Here is a 19,296-nt window from a genome sequence, read left to right as displayed (position 1 = left end):
GGAAAGGCTGGTTATGTAGAAAAATTTTTGAAAAGAAAGAAAAGGAAAGGAAAGAAAGCCTGGGCAGTAGCTCGCATCTGTAATCCCAGTGATGCAGGGGAATCACAAGTTGGGAGGCCAGACTGGGAACTTAGCAAGACCCTGCATCCAAATTAAAAAAAAAAAAAAAAAAAAAAATTAAAAGATTTGGAAACATAACTCAGTGGTAGTGCACCCCTGGGTTCGATCCCCGGTTCCAAAAAGAAGAAAGAGAAAGGAGCCGGACGTGGTGGTGCACACCTGAATTCCAATGACTCAGGAGGCTGAGGCAGGAGGATCTCCATTTGGAGGCCAGCCTGGGCAATCAACAAGACCCTGTTTTGAAATTAAAATGAAGAGGGCTGTGGATGTGGCTTGGTGGTAAAGCACCCCCTGGGTTCAGTCCCTGGTGCCAAGATATGAAAGAAAGAAAAGAAAGAGAGAGAAGAGGAAGGTGGTGGACAGGAGAGGAGGGAAACCAGAGGAAAGAAGACTTTGGGGAAGGCTGAGGGTGCAGGGTGGCTATCCCATGCTGGCCACCAGGGGTCGCCCCAGCCTACAGGCCCAGTTGCCGCCCACTCAGAGCCTGGAGCCTGAGAAGCTTCAAGGATGGTGTCAGACCCCCACCCACCCCCAACTCTGGCATAAATCCAGAAGGGAAGAGGAAACCACTCTCCCGTCTGGAGTCAGCCAGAGCTGGAGACCTGAAGGCTGGCCTCACTCCAGCTGGGGCCCCAGGGATGTAAGACCTCCTCCCTGCCTGGCTCTGAGGTCCAAGGACTGACCCATGTCAAGGCCTGCTTTAGGACCCCACGTGGGACCTAAGACATCGTCACTGTTACTCATGTATTCTGCCGGTTCCACCCTGAAAATCAGCTCTGAGGATGGAGGCAATGGGGAGCCATGGCAGGTGTGTGGGTGGGAAGGGAGCAGCCAGATCCAGTGGAAGAGGTGACCAGAGAGAGCCCAGTGGCGCTGAGGCCTCCCCGAAGCCCAAGGAGCAAAGGGCTCCTCAGCAGGGCCTGCCCGTCCCACAGGGCCAGCCCTGAGCTGTCCTTCCTCCCCTCTGCGTCCCGTGTCCACCTAGCGATCCCCTGGGTCTCTGGTTTGAAGTATCTCTCTTTTTGGCACAGGAGGCAGGAGGATGTGGGGATGGAACCCAGGGTCTCACCAGGGCTAAGCAAGCCCTCTCCCCAAGCCGCAGCCCCAGCCCCATCCTGGAGGTCTTTTCTTCTTCCTTTCTCTCTCTCTCTCTCTTTTTCTTTTCTTTCTTTGATTGAACCTAGGGATGCGCTACCTCTGAGCCACGCCCCCAGCTCTTCTTATTTTATTTTTTTGTTTTTTGTTTTTTTTGCGGTGCTGGGGATTGAACCCAGGGCCTTGTGCTTGCAAGGCAAGCACTCTACCAACTGAGCTGTCTCCCCAAGCCCTCTTCTTAGTTTAAATGAAACAGGGTCTCACTAAGTTGCCAAGACTGGCCTTGAACTTGTGATCCTCCTGCCTCAGCCTCCTGAGTGTCTGGGATTCCAGGCCTGCACCACCTTGCCTGGCCCTGAGTCTCTTTTTATCTGTGTCCCCGACCCAGCACATCCTCCTGGGTAACTCCCCTGTCCCTCCAGGGACTGCAGGAACAGGGGTGGGGGACAGCAGTGTCCTGACCTCACCTCCTCCTCCCTGGTCTCATGTGAGCAAATGAGTCCCCATTTTCCAGCCAAGAACACCAGAGCCCCAGAGAACACAGGCTGCCCGCCCGGGGAGAATCTCCTGCCTCTGAAAGCTCAGCCTAATTTTGCCAGAAAACAAACCTGGTGCCCCCAGGGGTGTTTCTGGACCTCACTGAAATCATCCTCTCTAGGAAACAAACTGCCTGGAGTCTCGGGTGGCTCTGTTCCAGCTCCGTCTCCAGGGGGACGGCAGTGGTCAGCTTTCAGCAAATGACTTCCTCCTGCCAGGCTTCCCTTCTCCACCCCAACGAAGGCGAAAACCAAATTGACTGTTTTCATTCAGGAAAGGAATTTTAGTGTGTCGGACCCACGGCCGGCTGTGCGACGGCCCCGGGGAACGAAGGGTGGTGGCTGAGAGGGACCCAACCGGCAAGGCGTCGACTGGGCTCCAGCTCACAGACCACGGCACTGACCACGGGGCCCGGCAGCCCCCAGGCAGAGGGAGACGCTGGGGTCTGGTCATTTCCACTGGCCAGAGGCAGGCCCCGTTCCAAAAGAAGTTGCTTCTCGCGGAGACTCGGACCATCAGCAGGTCACCGTCAGCGTGCCCTGGGAACTGCCCAGTACCCAGTAGCCGGCACCACCACCCTGCGCAAACTTCCTGGCCTTGCGCTCCCTCTGGGCCTCGGGGTAGGGCTGACGACTCTGGGTGCTCGCAGTGCCCCAGCTGCTGAGGACGCACAGGGCGCCTGGAAGGAAACACCCCAGCCCCAGCAGGCGGGCGGCAGGCCCACACGGGGCCGAGAAGACCACCAAGGGGACAGAAGTGAAGTGAAGACGGACCCGGCCCTGGGCGCACGCCTGTTATCCTAGCGGCTCGGGAGGCTGAGGCAGGAGGATGGAGAGTTCAAGTCAGCCTCAGCAACAGCGAGGCCCTAAGCAACTCAGTGAGACCCTGTCTCTCTCTATATAATTGCATTATACATATTCATTCAGACATATTTATTTATTCACAGATATTTGTTGACTTGCAATTAGTTGTTGGCCCCCCCTTATAAGTTTTTTTTTTTTTTTTTTTTTTTTTTTTTTTTTGCAGTACTGGGGATCGAACTCAGAGCCTTGTGCTTGCCAGGCAAGCACTCTACCAGCTGAGCTATCTCCCCAGAGGCAGACGGAGACCCTGTCTCTAAATAAAACACAAAATAGGGCTGGGGATGCTGGTCAGTGGTCGAGTGCCCCTGGGTTCAATCCCTGCTACCGAAAAAAAAAAGTGAAGACAGAAACACCAAGCCTCCTCATCTCCGTCCAGTCACCCCTCAGACACCTGCTGGACCAAGTGAGGCGTCGCTGTTTCTGGAAGAAGTGGGCTTCAGGTCCCTGAAAAGTAACCCAGGCAACTGTTACCATGACCCACAGGTCCGGGTGTCATCCACAGTAAAGCCAGTGTGAAACACACAGCGGATCGCCCAGTGTGTGGCCTCCAAAGTCAGTGACAGTCGAGGCCACTAAGAGCAATCGAGGCTGGGGTTTGTCCCTGGCAACCTTTCCATCCTGTGCAAACCTTCTGCTCTTGAGAAGAGCATGGGGGGAGGGCAACAGTTCACTGTGCCCAGGGCCTCAGGGCATTGTCCTAGCCTTTGTCCCCCCATGGTGGTTCCTGACTGTCGCAGAGGGATTTGTGAGCAGAATTTCCTGTGGACATGACAAATTGTTTTCAGGAAAAAAACGCACACACTCACTTCAGGGCCGGCGTGTTTGACCTCATGAGAATCCTCCGTCCAGGGCTCACCTCCCTCCCTCTGGAACGATCTGGCAGGACACAGGCAGAACATTTTCAGAAAGTTTATTTTTAGGAATTTTAGACACTGCTGGCTGGGGTGCGAGTGGAAACAACCTCTTTAAAGGACAAATTGGTGACAGCTATCAAAATGTAACAAGCCAGCGTTGAGACCAGGCAATTCCATTTGCAGAGATTTGATTTCAAATCTTCTCTTCTTCCTTTAAACAAAAAAACTTAGAAACTATCTAAACAACCATCCGTAGTTACAATGGTAATGTGTGGTGGAAACCTAGACAAACAGAAGAAATCTATAGATCTCAGGGCTGGGAACACAGCTCGGTGGTAGAGTGCTTACCCAGTATCCCCGAGGCTCTGGGTTCAGTGCACAGCACTGGGGGGTGGAAGGGGAGGTGGACAGATTTAAAGAAGGAAGGCTTATCATTGCCTTTTCTGTTCAAAAGAATCTAGCTATTCAAATAAGTTATTCAAATAGAAACATTACAAATCAAAGATGTGTGAGTAAATTACCAAAACAGAATATTATTTTCAAGCTTGATACAAATAAAATAAGTATGCATATTTAAAACCCCGGGGCTGGGGGTGTGGCTCAGTGGTAGAGAACTTGCCTAGCATGAGACCCTGGGCTAAATCCCCAGTACCACAATAAATAAATAAGCAAACAAACAAGTAAGGAAGGAAATAAAACTCTGGTTTGAAACCAGGCATAGTGATGTGTAATCCTAGCTACTGGCAGAGGCAGAGCTTGATCTAAGGAGTTTCAAGAGCACCCTGGGCAACATAGGGAGACCCTGTTTCAGAAAACAAAAAATCCTAAATAAATAAAAATGAAACTCTGGTTCTTACACTGTGATCATTTACCCAAATTATAGCACATTAGCATTAGCAGGACAGGTCTAGGTTGACTTTTTGATTTTCTGGGAGTTTAAGGTTGCCTTTCTTTTTCCTAGTTAGCTGAACTTCATGTTCATACGCACATAGGCAACACCTTGGGCATATCATGAAGAATGTCAAGATTTTAAGTGCCCACCTACCATTGGCCCTGGTGTTGACCTCCTCCACTGAGCCCTTATCACCCATGTTCCAACTCTGCTATCCTTCTCCTCCCGAGCCCCATAGGCCTAGGGCACCAGCATCTTGGGACAGTGCCTCAGTTCCTCTGACTGGCATCAGACACCAGGCATGATCCATGAGGGTTATGGATCCTATAAGCTTGTGGTTCAGCCCCTTGCACTGAAAAAATAGCACCATTTATTAGGGCTGAGCGTGTGCCAGCACCAGGTCAAGGCTTCAGCTGCTGTGTTGTCTCCTCTAGACGGGACAGAACTGAGGCCGAGGAGAGGAAGTCACTTCTCTGAGGTCACACAGCTGGTAGGTGGCACAGCCAGAACCTAAGGCCAGAGCCCACACGTCCCGTGTTTACTCTGCCACGTTGCCCTCACCCCCTTACTGAGGATGTTCTTCCTCCCACCCTGCTCTGGGGGGCTCTGGGTGGGCCTGGCCAACCTGGAGACAAAGCTGGTTGGGCACCAGCTGCAGCCCCCAACCCTCCTTCCTCCACCCTCTGCTGCCGGCAGGGAAGGGTCCGGAACCAGGAACTACCGGGTAGCTGCAAAGGCCAAAGGTCAGATAGGGGTTTCCTGCCCACCCCTGGGAACTTCCTCCATCCCAACCCAACACCTGCCTTGCTGAGAACCACCCTGAAGGACCCCTCCCCGCTGTCAAGGACCCCCCTACCCTTACCCTGGCTATTGGGGGTATGGGTCCCCCCCCCCATAGCTTCCCCTGCTGTGTCCCCCACAAGCATGGGATTGCTGTCACCTGTCCAGAGTCCAGTCCCCTTCCCAGTTCCTTGTCCCTGCGGTCAGCTCTGACACCTCCGGGCTACGGGTGGGTACCTCACTCCTTCTCCCAGAGGTGGGCTCCTTGTGCGGGGCCTGGATCTGACGTCCCTTCGGGGGCCCTGGTCTCAGCCAGCATGGAGCAAGCAGAGAAGGTATTTCAGGAAAATTCCCTGGAGCTTCTGGGGAGGGCATACCCAGAATCCTTTGCTCCTCGGTACTGAAATCCCCTCCATGTCCGCCCGGGAGGGCATTGACCCACAGTGACCCCAGAAGCATCAGGAGGCAGGAAGCTCAACCCCATTAACCCCACATCCACTCCCCATCTCACGGGCCCCCAAATACTGTGAGCAGGAGAAGAGAGGAGTGACCATAGGCTGGCCCTCAGCCCCCCAGCCCCAGGCTGCCCGGCTCCGAGCGTCCCCCCTCCCTGAGATACTGGCAGGCAAGGGCCCTGGCCTGAACCTGCACAAGGCCAAGCCCGCTGCTTATCCCTCACGGCTAAGCACTGGGCTGAGGGTCGTGTCGCATTTCACCAGCAGGACCCCAGCGAAGCGGGCGTGTCTTTGTGGCCAGGTGGAAGGAAAGCCCAACCCCGTCAGCCAACAGCCAGGGCCCCAGGTCTGTCCCTTCTCCCCTGGCCTCAGTTTTCTCCTCCACACAATGGGCGCGGAGCAGGCCTGGCACGATCATGAGGATGTGCAACAGGGTCCTGGCACCGAGATCAGCCGGGGAAACCGAGGGTCTGAAAGGCCGAGGAAGCCCAGTCACCAGCCGGTGCCCCACCCAGCATTAATCAGAGAGGCCGAGCGTGGCCTCCCGGCCTGCCCAGCCCTTCGCAGCCCGGGTGGGAGTGTTGTGATAACACAGCCCCCGTTTCCTCCTGGCCAGGAAGGAGCCAGGCAGAGGAAGTATTAAGAGGAGTAATATAAACACTCCCCTGCGCACCGGCCGGGCAGCCAGGCGCGGAGCGGGGTGCAGCAGCGGCAGCCTGGGGCGATGGGCCTGGCCATGGAGCACCGAGCGGCCTACTCCCGGGCGGGGGACAGTCCCCGCGGCTGCTGGTATTACCTGCGCTACTTCTTCCTCTTCGTGTCGCTCATCCAGTTCCTGGTCATCCTGGGCCTGGTGCTCTTCATGGTCTACGGCAACGTGCACGTGGGCACCGAGGCCAACCTGCAGGCCACCGAGCGCCGGGCCCAGGGCCTGTACAGCCAGGTGGTGGGGCTGTCGGCCTCCCAGGCCAACCTGTCCAAGGAGCTCAACATCACCACGCGCACCAAGGACAACATCATGCAGATGCTGCTGAGCGCCCGCCGCGACCTGGACCGCATCAACGCCAGCTTCCGCCAGTGCCACAGCGAACGGGTAGGTGACTCTGGCCTTGGAACCCTGGGCGCATTCCTTCCCTCTCTGAGCCTCTGTTTCTCAACAGTGAGAGGGGCACGCTCACAAAATCTAGATTCTGGGTGAGCAGCCCATGTGGATACACTGTGCCTTTTTTAAAAGTGTAAGTGTATCTCTGGCGATGTTTGGGCCACTTACCACTTTAAAAAATAATTCATGGGGCTGGGGCTGTGGCTCAGTGGCAGAGGGCTTGCCTCGCATGTGTGAGGCACGGGGTTCAATTCTTAGCACCACATCTAAATAAATAAATGTCTCAACAACTAAAAAATTAAAAAAAAATAGATGTTTAATCAGGGCACAGTGGCTCATGCCTGTAATATCAGCAACTCGGGAGGTTGAGGCAGGAGAATCTCAAGTTCAAAGCCAGTCTCAGCAACTTAGCAAGACCTTGTCTCAAAATAAAAAATAAAGAGGGCTGGGATGTGACTCAATGGTAGAGCACCCCTGGATTCTATTCCTAGTACTGAAAAAAAAAAGGGGGGGAAGGATTGTAGTTTCCTGGGCAGCCTAGGCAACTTAATAAGACCCTATCTCAAAAACAAAATTTTTAAAAGGCTGGGAGTGCATCTCAGTGGTTAGCGCGTGCCCAGCATGCATGAAGCCCTGGGTTCCATCCCTGGCACACGCGCACACACACACACACACACACACACACACACACCAAGTTCGTTTAGCTTCTGGTTCTGGAGGCTGGGAAGCCCAAGATCAAGACACCTGGCCTTCTTGCTCCGTCACCGCCTGGTGCAGGGCCTCCCATGGGAAGGGCCGGAGAAAGGGGCTTCCACACCAGGCTGCCCTCCAAGGCCTGGCCTGCTCCTCCATCAGTGCGTCCATCATTCACCAGGGCAGAGCCCGGTCGCCCCATCACGGCCCAAAGGTCCCACTTCTCCACACGGGTACATGAGGAACTGGGGACGTGGTTCAGGCAACAGCCCTGTCTATCTGGAATTCAAGTTGGAATCAATCCTGTACACAGGCAGCCCCAAGCCCCTGACTTCAAACCCATAAAGTGCCCAAGATGTGGCAGCCGTCCCCGCTGCAGAGAGCTGACCAGAGGTAACTCGGAGCGCCAGATCTTCCTCCGCGTGAACATGCATGAAGGGGCTCAGAGGTGGCGCGCTTGCCTAGCACCCTTGGGTCCTCCGTTCCAACCCCAGCACCACCAAGACAGAGCCAATGATCACACGTGTGAACGGCTCCTCTCTGCCTTCTGCCCCTGTCTGCCTCAAAGCTACTGCTTCACCACCAAAGGCCGGAGGTCGGGGTTTAAAGCCTTTCGGAGGTGGGAAACGGAGGCCCGAGAGGAGGAGGCTTCCGCAAGGGGCAGGGACAGGAGGCACCCTGATGGCCGTGGCCAAAGGTGGTGGTCCCATGGGGACCCTAGCCCCTTGCACCTCCAGCTCACATGGACACACAGCGGTTACCGCTGCTCTCTCACAGCGGTGTCCTCCGGGGTCCCACTCACCCTGAAACACTGAAGGGAGGTGGCATGGGAGTGTCCTGAGACCACTGCTGCACGGGGTGAGAGATGCAGGCGGACCTGGTGAGGGAAAGCTGACTGGGGACAACCACCATGTCCCTCCAGGAAGTGTCCTGTCTGGCTGAGGCTGGGTGAGGAGAAAGAAAGGCCACCAGCCCTCCCCGCTGCACTAGGACATCAGCGCCTCAGGCCTGCCCAGGTGCCCACCTCCCTCTCCTGGAACAGGCCGTATTGTCTAAGACCCCCCATGGGAATGGGCCCCCTCAGGGCCCAGGGCAGAGCACTGACCCCCACAGTCCCGCAGGGTAGGGGCGGTCCCTCCTCGGGTCCACTCGGGCCCCTGCAGTGGTTGCCACCCCAGACTCCAAGGATGGAGCCATCTCCCAGCTTCCCTAGACCCCCCAGGTAGGGCCGTGTCCGCAGAGTCCCAGGCCAGGGCACTGTCCCCACCGACTCTTGCAGCAGGGTGTCTCCCTCAGAGCCCCAGAATGCAGCAGGCGCCTCTGAAGACACCCCAGTGCAGCAGGCCCCTGGGCAATCCTCGGAATCGCCCGTCGGTATTTTCCAGAACCCGCACGGCCCTCCGGCCCAGGATCACTGAGTTCTAGCCTTTCGCGGGCATCCGGGAAACCCGGGCTCCCCCATGGAAAATGCGAGACGCCGAGACGCTGAGGCTCTGGATTTTTAAGCGTTCCTCCTGTTTATTTATGCATTGTTGCTGGGACCGAACCCAGCACGTGTCCTACCACCGAGCAGCATCCCCGCCCGATTTCAGATTTTTAAAACCTTAAAATGTGAAGATAGCGCGTTTCCCGCTTTGAGCGTTTTCCCAAGTTGACATACTCCTCCCGCCTACGGCCCTCCCAGCGCTGCGGAGCGCGGGCAGCCGCCTCGCCGCCGGGGGTCGCCGCTGCGGGGAGGAGCCCGCCCCTCGCCCCGCCCCCCTCCGCCCGGTCCTAGTGCGTCCGAATCTTGGTCCCCCGCACCCCGTCCTAGTGTTGCTAGGAAATGTGATCTTTCCTAAAATGTCTTTCTTTCGTTTTAACTTTAATTTTAATTGGCGCACACTCTTCGTTCGGACTTATGGAACGTGGTACGATAATTCCGTGCAGAGGTACAGTGGGTGGTGACTGAACTACCCCAGGACCATCAACACATCCATCTCTGTCCTCAAATACTGTCACGTGTCTGCGTCGGGATTTCTTAAATTCTCTGTAAATGCTACTGTGTTTCTTGCCTGGAGACCCTGCAGGAGGAAGGTGGCTGTCACCCAGGGTGGGCTTCAGGGTGTGCCCATCCCACAGGCACCCGCTGAGGGACGAGGCTCGGGCACCATTCATGTCCTGGGTGTGTCTGGGAAGCAAAACCTGGTCCCTCTTGTCACCTGCTCCCACAGGAAGGAAAGTACCCCACCCCAGCCCTCTTTATTTCTTATTTTGAGACAGGGGCTCACTAAGTCCCCCAGGCTGGCCTCGAATTCGCGATCTGCCTCAGTCTCCCGGGTGGCTGGGAGGACAGGCGTGTACCCGGGCTCTGATCTCACTGGGGCTTTGACCCGCCTTTCCCTGACAACTGGCCATGCTGAGCACCCTTCCACGTGCTGGAAAGATGACCCTGTGTACATCTTTGGAGAAGTGTCTCTCCAGACCTTTGCCTGCTTTTTAACTGGGTTGTCTTTATTATTGATGTGCAAAAGGTTTTTAAATGCATTCTGGGTATTGGCATGTATCAGAACCTGGTTCCTTTTTCCTTTTGACAATTTTTAATTGTCATAATCATACATGTGGTGGGGTGCTTACGCCCTGCACGATGGTCAGGTCGGGGCAATCAGCTATCCCATCACCTGGAGGGTTTGTTATTTCCTTCTGCTGGGAACATTCAAAATCTTCTCTTCCAGCTATTTTGAAATAGACAACAAATGATGGTTAACTATAGTTATCTACTGTGCTACAGACCACAGTGAGAACTTAACCAGCTAACCATTTTTGTAACCGTAAGAAACTCTTCCCTACCCCCTCCCCACTTCGTTCCTTTTTGTGGTTGACCAGTATGAATCATAAAAACCTTTTTTCTTTCTTTCTTTTATTTGTTTTTGGCACCAGGGATTGAACTCAGGGGCACTTGACCACTGAGCCACATCCCCAGCCCTTTTTTGTATTTTATTTAGAGACAAGGTCTCGCTGAGTTGCTTAGGGCCTCACCATTGCTGAGGCTGGCTTTGAACTTGTGATCCTCCTGCCTCAGCCTCCCAAGCCGCTGGGATCACAGGCATGCACCACGGCTCCCAGCTGTAAAACCCTTTTGTGTCATCTGGTGCTGGGACTCAAATTCAGGGCCTTGCACATGCTAAGTGAGCCCCATGCCCCACCACCAGGGAATTCTCTGATCAGACCAAGGTCCCCTCTGAAGGTGCTGTGCCCTTGAGAATGTGGCTCACCCAGGCCACCTGGGGGCCCCATCTGGGTCTGGGCAGCCTGGGTGGACTGAGCCCTGTCCTGTGTCGCCCCCTCCTGGGCAGGTCACCTACCTCAACAACCTGAGCTACATGGCAGCCATCATCTTGAGCGAGCAGCAGTGCCAAGAGCAACTGAAGGAGGCCAACAGGAGCTGCGAGGGTGAGTGACCCGTGGGCGCCCGGAGGGGGCTCCTCTACGGCCTGCAGCTCCTGATCTTGCCGGGTCTCTTCTGTCCCCGCAGCCTTGCGTCTCATGTGGGACCAGAAGACCAAGACACTGGAAATGGAGATGGCCAAGGAGAAGGCTGTCTGCGCCAAGGACAAGGAGGCCTTGCTGGTGGGCAAGCGTGTGTCGGAGGAGCAGCTGGCGGCCTGCGGGAAGACCCTGGTGCAGCAGCAGCAGGAGCGGCAGCTGGCCGAGGACCGGCTGCAGAAGGTGCAGGCCCTTTGCCTCCCGCTGGACAAGGACAAGTTCGAGACGGACCTGCGCAACCTGTGGAAGGACTCCATCATCCCGCGCAACCTTGACACCCTAAGCTACAGCCTGGGCTTCCATCCCATGGGCTCCGAAATGGCCGCCATCCGCAGAACCTGCGACCACATGCCCAGCCTCATGAGCGCCAAGGTGGAGGAGCTGGCCCGGAGCCTGCGGGCGGGCATCGAGCGCGTGGCCCGTGAGAACTCGGACCTCCAGCGCCAGAAGCTGGAGACCGAGCAGGGGCTGCGGGCCAGTCAGGAGGCCAAAGAGAAGGCGGAGAAGGAGGCCCAGGCCCGCGAGGCCAAGCTCCAAGCCGGATGTGCCCAGCAGACCCAGCTGGCGCTGGAGGAGAAGGCGGCGCTGCGGAAGGAGAGGGACAACCTGGCCAAGGAGCTGGCGGAGAAGAAGCGAGAGGTGGAGCAGCTGAAGATGCAGGTGGATGTCAGAATCTCCGCCCTGGATACCTGCCTCAAGGCCAAGGTGAGCGGGGCAGGGAGGGAAGGGCCGGGAAATGGACCAGGATCCTTTCCAGGAGCTGCAGGGGGCGTTTGGTCCAGACCTCAAGTTGGTGGTAACCTTGAACTTGAATTTGGAGCTGGGTTGGGTGGGCTGGACTCCCCTGGAGTTGGATGCGGAGAGTTTGGAAAGGGGATGGGCGTGGCCACAGGGTGGCGGATTGATCCCAAAGGTGGAGGTGGGGTGGCCGCAGTGTCCGGTTGGGGTGAGGGATGGATCGAGAACTGCGGTTGCCTTGGGTTGGGGTTGAGGTGAAGCCCAGAGGGTGGATGGAGACTGAGGTTTGGGGGACCCGGGGTGGCTTAGCCACGAAGGCAATGTGTGAATGTAGGGTTCTATTGGCTTTAGGCTGCGGGGCGGGGTTGGGAATCAGGAAAGATGCTGAGAGAGGGTTGCGAGTGGAGGGTGGGCCGGGTTCACCGTCGCAGGCGGCCTTCGCGCTGGCTCCGGTCAGGGTAGGGTTAGGGTTAGAGTCGGGGGACCCGGGAACGGACTTGGGGGTGGACTCTCATAGGGCTGGGCCCAGGCCATGTCGGGACTGGAGCTCACCTAGCGATGTGGGCTGGACCTGAGGGGGTCGAGCTCAGAACTGGCTGGACCGCGGGGTTCAGGGGTTGGCGGAGGAACGGCACTTAGGACCAGGATCCCTCTGGTTGCCAGAGCTGGTCAGCTGTGTCTGGAGGGCCGGGGCAGGTGGGTGAGCTCAGCTGGGGTCACAGGGGTGCCTAGGCTGTGAGGCGCAGGGCCAGCCCAGATCTGTAGCAGGGGTCTCTGGGGACTGTCAAGTAAGGCTGGGCCCTGGAGTCCCCAGGCGATTTGAGGGCCCTGGGGGGTGCAGGGGACCGGACATCTATTATTGCTCTGTCCGCAACACGGAGGTCCCTGACCTGCCCTGGAAAGACCTCAGAGACCCAGGTCTCCAAGGGCCTCAAGGAGAAAGAGCCTCCCTGGGACTCAAGGTCAGGACACCCAGGTAGGTCAACCTCCCTCACCCTTCTTTCCACAGTCCCAGTCGATACCCATACCAAGACCTGTGGGCCCTGTCCCCCAGCCCCAGCCCATTGGTAAGTGACAGAGGGAAGGGCCAGGAAATGGGAACGGGTTCCTTTCCACCCTGCACCCCTGGCAAACGAGGCCCTGCTCTCCCAGGCTGCTAGCTTGTCCCTAGCAGGGTGGGGGCTGCTAGGTGGCAGGTGCAGCCTGACTCCTGCCTCTCCCACAGACCCGGCTAGCCTGGAGGAGTTCAAGAAAAGGATCCTGGAGTCCCAGCGGTCCCCTGCAGGCAACCCTGCAGTCTCATCCAGGTAAGGTGCTGGACAGGCTTGAGAGAGGCCGATTTCACATTTTTTCTTCCTTAATGAGCACTTACTGTATACCAGGTCCTGTGCCGGACCTGGAGGACCCTGCAGGAACCAAGGCACCCCCAGTTCTGTCTTTATGACATTCCCTGAGTAGTGGGTAAGACTAACGGAACAAGACACCATCAGACAAGAGGGCGCCGTGGCCAGGCGCCTTCCCGGGAGCGCTGCACAGTTCTAGGTGCCTGTCACCATGAACTCATTCCATCTCACGGCCCTCGCCAGTGAATGAGCCACTTTGTGGCCCTTCCTAGGTGGGGAAAGTGGGGTACAGAGAGGGCATGCATTGTGCCACACTGCCAGGAAGCTGGCAGAGCTACTGCACAGATGCAGGTGAGGGGACTCCAGCCAGTCCAGGCAGAGCCTCGGGAGGAGGGGGCTCTGGCCTGAGGGCTGGGGAGGAGCCGGCCTTGGGGAAAGAATGGGGAATAGTTTTCAGGGGAGCAGGAACAGCCATTGCAAAGGTCCAGAGGCTGGACCAGGGACAAGGAAGGTATCTGGAGAAGAGGGAGCAAGGGACAGTGACCTCTGGGCCTCACTTTCTGCCTCTACAAAACCCAGAGTGGAAACGCTATGCTGACTGTAAAGTGCTGTCCACACGGGGGCCTTGGCAAGGGTCCCGGGGCCTCGGCAGAGCGTGTCCAGGGCATCCAGCACGTGCTTGGGTCACGGCCAGTGCCTGTGTCCCCTTCACCTGGTCTTAGGCCTGGTCATCCACTGGATGACCCCAGGCATGCGTCACAGGGAAGGTGACTCAGGCCGCTGCCCGAGAACACCCTGTGCTCCCTCCCGGTCGCATCTCCTGCAGCTCAGGGTCACGACACATCGGTGAGGGCCAGGGAGCCAGGGACGGGCGTGGCCGTGTGCAGCTTAGGACCTGAGGCCCAGGGGGCCTTGGACCCCCCTCCCGGCCCCGGCCCCACGGGGCACACACAACCAGACAGGTGCAGGCGGTGGGGGCTCGCCAGGCTCGTCAGCTCCCCGCATGTCCCTCAGCCGGGACCCCAGTGCCCACGCTCCGCGTGGCCGGCTGGGGAACCTCAGCCCAGGCCCGCGGGAGGCGGCAGACACCACTTCCCTCTCTTCACCTTGGCCCAGAGCCCTCGTGGCAAGGAAAGCGAGTCTATTATTATCCCCATTTCTCAGAGGAGGGACTGAGGCCCCAGCTGGGGTCACGCACAGGACCGGGCTCCCAGCCCAGGACCGTCCGGCCTCAGCTGGGAACCGGGGAAGCTCTTGACATTGTTTACCCCAAATGACGTCCCCCCACCCAGAAAACAATGCGCACGCCGCCCGGGCCTCTCCTGCGTCTCCTCAGGGCAGCAGGAAGAGCCTCTGGCCCAAGCCTTCCCTGGAGAGGGGCTGCGCACGCGGGACGGCCCGTCCAGGCTGTCGCTCACTGCGTGAGTCGCTGCCTTCGAATCTCCGCATCCTTCTGTTTGTTTTTGAAAGGGGGTCTCGATGGCTGCCCAGGCTCCTCTCAAACCCATGGGCTCAGTGACCCTCTGGCCTCACCCGCCCCGCCTGGCCTGGAACACGCAGCTTTTCTTTTTTCTTTTTTTTATTGTTTCTTTGTTTATTTTATTATTTTTGTGTGTGTGTGCGGTACTGAGGCTCGAACCCAGGGTGCTCCACCACTGAGCTCCATCCCCGGCCCTTTTTATGTTTTGAGACAGGGTCCTGGTAAATTGCTGAGGCTGTCTTGAACTTTCAATCCTCCTGCCTCAGCCTCCTGAGCCTCTGGGATTACGGGTGTGCGGCACCACCCCTGGCTCTAACCCCAGCCTTTAAAAATCATCATCATCATCATCATCATGATGACAGCTAGGTTGCCAGATTATTCTTGACCTTGAACATCCAACCTTTGATGCCCCTCAGACCAGGTCTGCGGCCCAGCATGAACCCCATGCACCCAGACAACTGGCTCCTCTTCCACTTTTATTCCTTCTGAGCCTTGAGATATTCTCTGCGGTTGCTAACCGGCCTTCAACACCTACCAGACACTTTCGGGATCTCCCAGGTTCACGAACCAAGGGCAGAACCTGTGTCCAGAGCCCAGCGCCGGCTAGACCTGAGCACGAGAACCTGCGGTTGGGTTTTCTGGGTCCCCCGCCCCTGGGCCTCACACACTCCACACAAGCAGTCTGCAACCCAGCCACACCTCCAGCCCTGATCTTGTTGTTTTACTGGACATTTTAAAGTCATCTTTATCAAAGACAAGTGCCAGCTCTACTGGGTGAAACCGGGTGTTATGTGGAGATAGTTATTTTAGGAGACATGATTGCTAGCTGAGCACAGTGGCCGAGTCCAGCAACCCCAGCAGCTAGGGAGGCTGAGGCAGGAGGATCGCAAGGTCAAGGCCAGCCTGAGCACTTAGTGAGACCCTGTCTTAAGATAAAGTACAAAGGATTGGGTGTGTAGCTCAGTGGTAGAGCCCTTGCCTGGCATGTTCAAGGCCCTGGTTTCAATCCCACACCACAAAAATAAGAGCAAGAGAGATAAGAAAGAAAAAGAAAGAGGGGGAGGGGGAGGGGGAGGGAGGGAGGGGGAGGGGAGGGAGGGGAGGGGGGAAGAAAAGCGAAGCAAAGCACAGAAGCACTGGGGGCAGGAAACGGCTTAAGCCACCCCCAGTCAGGCCCGTACTATGGGCTGCTCAAGAAGTTCACGGACCCACTGTTAGGATTTGTTTGTTCATCTACCCTAAGCAGCTGCTGGGCGCTAGGCAGGGTCCCTGGTGTCAGGGGCAAAGAAAAAGGCACAAAAACCCCTGTCCTGTGGGGCTTGTGTTCAGTGGGGAGACAGCTGACAAACCCGTTGCAGGTGCCCTTCGAGGGCCCTCTGTGAGGGGCAAGAGAGAAGAGTTAGGCAGCGGGAGGGCGTTGGACTTTCCCTCGGGGACCAGGACAGGCCTCCCTGAAGAATCGTCTGACCAAAGACCTAAAGGAGGTCAGGGAGGACCTCTGAAGGGATGCTAGGAAGGGTGCCACAGGCAGAGGGCACAGCCCATGCAAAGGCCCTGAGGCCACAGGGCAGCCAGGGCGGCTGGAACCGTATGACCGAAGGGGAAGAGCAGGAGGGCTGCCAGGGAGTGACAGAGGAGGAGGAGCAGCACCCGGGGAGTGACAGAGCAGGAGGAGCAGCACCCGGGGAGTGACAGAGGAGGAGGAGCAGCACCCGGGGAGTGACAGAGCAGGAGGAGCAGCACCCGGGGAGTGACAGAGCAGGAGGAGCAGCACCCGGGGAGTGACAGAGCAGGAGGAGCAGCACCCGGGGAGTGACAGAGGAGGAGGAGCAGCACCCGGGGAGTGACAGAGCAGGAGGAGCAGCACCCGGGGAGTGACAGAGCAGGAGGAGCAGCACCCGGGGAGTGACAGAGCAGGAGGAGCAGCACCCGGGGAGTGACAGAGGAGGAGGAGCAGCACCCGGGGAGTGACAGAGGAGGAGGAGCAGCACCCGGGGAGTGACAGAGCAGGAGGAGCAGCACCCGGGGAGTGACAGAGCAGGAGGAGCAGCACCCGGGGAGTGACAGAGCAGGAGGAGCAGCACCCGGGGAGTGACAGAGGAGGAGGAGCAGCACCCGGGGAGTGACAGAGCAGGAGGAGCAGCACCCGGGGAGTGACAGAGCAGGAGGAGCAGCACCCGGGGAGTGACAGAGCAGGAGGAGCAGCACCCGGGGAGTGACAGAGCAGGAGGAGCAGCACCCGGGGAGTGACAGAGCAGGAGGAGCAGCACCCGGGGAGTGACAGAGGAGGAGGAGCAGCACCCGGGGAGTGACAGAGCAGGAGGAGCAGCACCCGGGGAGTGACAGAGCAGGAGGAGCAGCACCCGGGGAGTGACAGAGCAGGAGGAGCAGCACCCGGGGAGTGACAGAGCAGGAGGAGCAGCACCCGGGGAGTGACAGAGCAGGAGGAGCAGCACCCGGGGAGTGACAGAGGAGGAGGAGCAGCACCCGGGGAGTGACAGAGCAGGAGGAGCAGCACCCGGGGAGTGACAGAGCAGGAGGAGCAGCACCCGGGGAGTGACAGAGCAGGAGGAGCAGCACCCGGGGAGTGACAGAGGAGGAGGAGCAGCACCCGGGGAGTGACAGAGGAGGAGGAGCAGCACCCGGGGAGTGACAGAGGAGGAGGAGCAGCACCCGGGGAGTGACAGAGCAGGAGGAGCAGCACCCGGGGAGTGACAGAGGAGGAGGAGCAGCACCCGGGGAGTGACAGAGCAGGAGGAGCAGCACCCGGGGAGTGACAGAGCAGGAGGAGCAGCACCCGGGGAGTGACAGAGGAGGAGGAGCAGCACCCGGGGAGTGACAGAGGAGGAGGAGTAGCACCCGGGGAGTGACAGAGCAGGAGGAGCAGCACCCGGGGAGTGACAGAGCAGGAGGAGCAGCACCCAGGGAGTGACAGAGGAGGAGGAGCAGCACCCAGAGCTGCACAAGGACTCAGGCCCCCCCCCCCCAGAGGCTGTGAGAGGAACCGGGACTTGACCAGCTCCATCATCCGTAGCTTCCCTCTGGTCACTTTGTGGGACAAGCCATAGAGCCTGGACCAGAGCAGAGGTGGCTGCCCAGTCGGGCAGACCAGGACCGGACAGTGCTGGGTCTCATGCGGGGCTGGCTCGGGGGTGGGCGGAGGCTGTGGGGCTCAGCTGCAGGCTGGCTGGGAGCGGGCGACCTGGCTGGGGACGCAGCCTGGAGCCAGGGAACCAGAGCCAGCCAAGGAGCGTGAGGCCGCGGGGGCCCCAGGGAAGAGCCAGGAAAGGAAGGGAGGGGGCAGCGGAAGCAGGACTTGGCTGCAGCCCCCTCCCCCACCAGGAAACAGCCTCCGCCAGCCCCTGACCCTGCAGGAGCAGCTTTGCCAGGCCCGGAGGGGGAAGGGCATTCCAGACGTGGCCCGTGCAGGCGTGCGGGGGAGGCGGGGTGGGTGGGCGGAAGCGACCAGAGGCTCTTGGAATTGTTGGGACTTTGGCAGGGTTGAAGTCCCTACAGGGCAGGCCTGGCAGAGACACAGGGGGCGGAACCTTGAATGCCAGGTCTCTAGGCTTGGCCTCTGTCCTGAGGGCACTGGGGAGCCATGGATGGTATGTGAGTGGGGCAGGTATATTAGAAAACTCTCCTGGGAATGGGTGAAGGTCAGGCCCTGGGTCCATTCTGTCCATTCTGTGTGAATTAGAGGGAGACCGAGGCCCTGCCTCAGGGCCAGTGTGGCGGGTGGGCAGGAGCTCGGGTGCAAACCTCAGCATCCCCAGAGGCGCGGAGAACACTGGGAACAGTCAGGCTGCAGTTGAGGCTTGGAGCTCATGAGATGGCCTCTCTGAACCTCAGTCTCTACATCCGTATAATGGGGAGGGACGTTCTTTGGTTACACCATCCCAGGGAGACTCAAGGAGTAGGAATCTAACAGGGAGGCGAACCTGCAGGGGTCTGGGGTCCTTACGAGCAGGGGCCTGGGGGTGGGGGAGGCAGGGCCAGGGTCTTCAGGACCTCCTGCCCTCCTCGAGGACCAGCCTCCAGGGCGGGGACAGGTTCCATGTCTGACCACTGTTCCTCCCCCTCCTGCCTTAGTGGCTGAGGAAGCCGAGGATTGAGGGGCGCCCAGCCCGCCTGCCTGCGGACAGTGCAGCGAGGACGCTCCTGCCCACATCCCGGGGCCCAGGGCCGCGGCCAGGTGGCCCCCTCACACGCTCCAAGAGCCTTTCCCAGCCCCACACCGCCCCTAGACACGGCCATGACGTCACACACAGCTTCAGCGATGTCACAAAGCCAGGGACATGTTCCACAGCAAGTCCATGTTGGCATCACAACAGCTGCAGCGATGTCACAGACACGTGGATGACGTCACAGTGATAACTCCGCCACGCAGCGCCCACAGTACACGTTTCCTTTTATCCTCACTTTGTGCTTCCCGGGGGCCAAGGAACCACAGCGTCACCACAGCCCTGTGTCCCCCCCCCCGCCCAACTTCCTTATCTCCCTGCGCCTGGACCAGGAGGTGAGAACAGGAAGCCATTCACCTCCAACCCTCTGAGAGTTTCCAGGCTGCCTTGAGAGTTTCTAGCTGCCCCTCCTTGAGAGTTTCCAGGCTCCCCTCGTGAGGGAGAGCCTGGTCCAGGGGTGAGGATCCACCAGGGCACCCCGCAGCCAGTGAGGAGAGCACCCCCTTCCCTCCCACTCCTCTACACCATTATGAGACTAGCGGCACTTAATAAATGTTAGCAAACCCCTTCCAAGACTCCAGCGTCCTGATTTCTGCTTTGAAAAGGCACCACACGGCCACCAGGTAGAGAAGGGA

General features: G+C 58.3%; 1 protein-coding gene across 1 annotated transcript; it reads left to right on the top strand.

The window, feature by feature from the left end:
- Nucleotides 1-6,258: 6,258 nt before the first annotated feature.
- Plvap (plasmalemma vesicle associated protein) lies at nt 6,259-19,223 on the top strand. Its single transcript, XM_047531487.1, has 6 exons — nt 6,259-6,689; nt 10,727-10,823; nt 10,906-11,621; nt 12,664-12,721; nt 12,880-12,961; nt 18,570-19,223. Exons 1-6 carry the CDS (start codon nt 6,321-6,323, stop codon nt 18,574-18,576), a joined length of 1,329 nt encoding a protein of 442 aa, XP_047387443.1. The 5' UTR covers nt 6,259-6,320; the 3' UTR covers nt 18,577-19,223.
- Nucleotides 19,224-19,296: the final 73 nt, after the last annotated feature.

Source organism: Sciurus carolinensis, chromosome 17 (genome assembly GCF_902686445.1).
Source record: "Sciurus carolinensis chromosome 17, mSciCar1.2, whole genome shotgun sequence".
In the NCBI taxonomy this organism is placed as follows: domain Eukaryota; kingdom Metazoa; phylum Chordata; class Mammalia; order Rodentia; family Sciuridae; genus Sciurus; species Sciurus carolinensis.
The sequence above is the reverse complement of the archived record's forward strand: the minus strand, read 5'-3'. Positions and strand labels throughout refer to the sequence as shown.

Excerpts from the sequence above, each read along its gene's own strand:
- Plvap (XM_047531487.1), top strand. The coding sequence starts at position 6,321 with ATGGGCCTGGCCATGGAGCACCGAGCGGCCTACTCCCGGGCGGGGGAC. Across the intron at positions 10,824-10,905 it reads GGCCAACAGGAGCTGCGAGG|CCTTGCGTCTCATGTGGGAC; the intron begins GTGAGTGACCCG and ends CTGTCCCCGCAG. Across the intron at positions 11,622-12,663 it reads ATACCTGCCTCAAGGCCAAG|TCCCAGTCGATACCCATACC; the intron begins GTGAGCGGGGCA and ends TTCTTTCCACAG.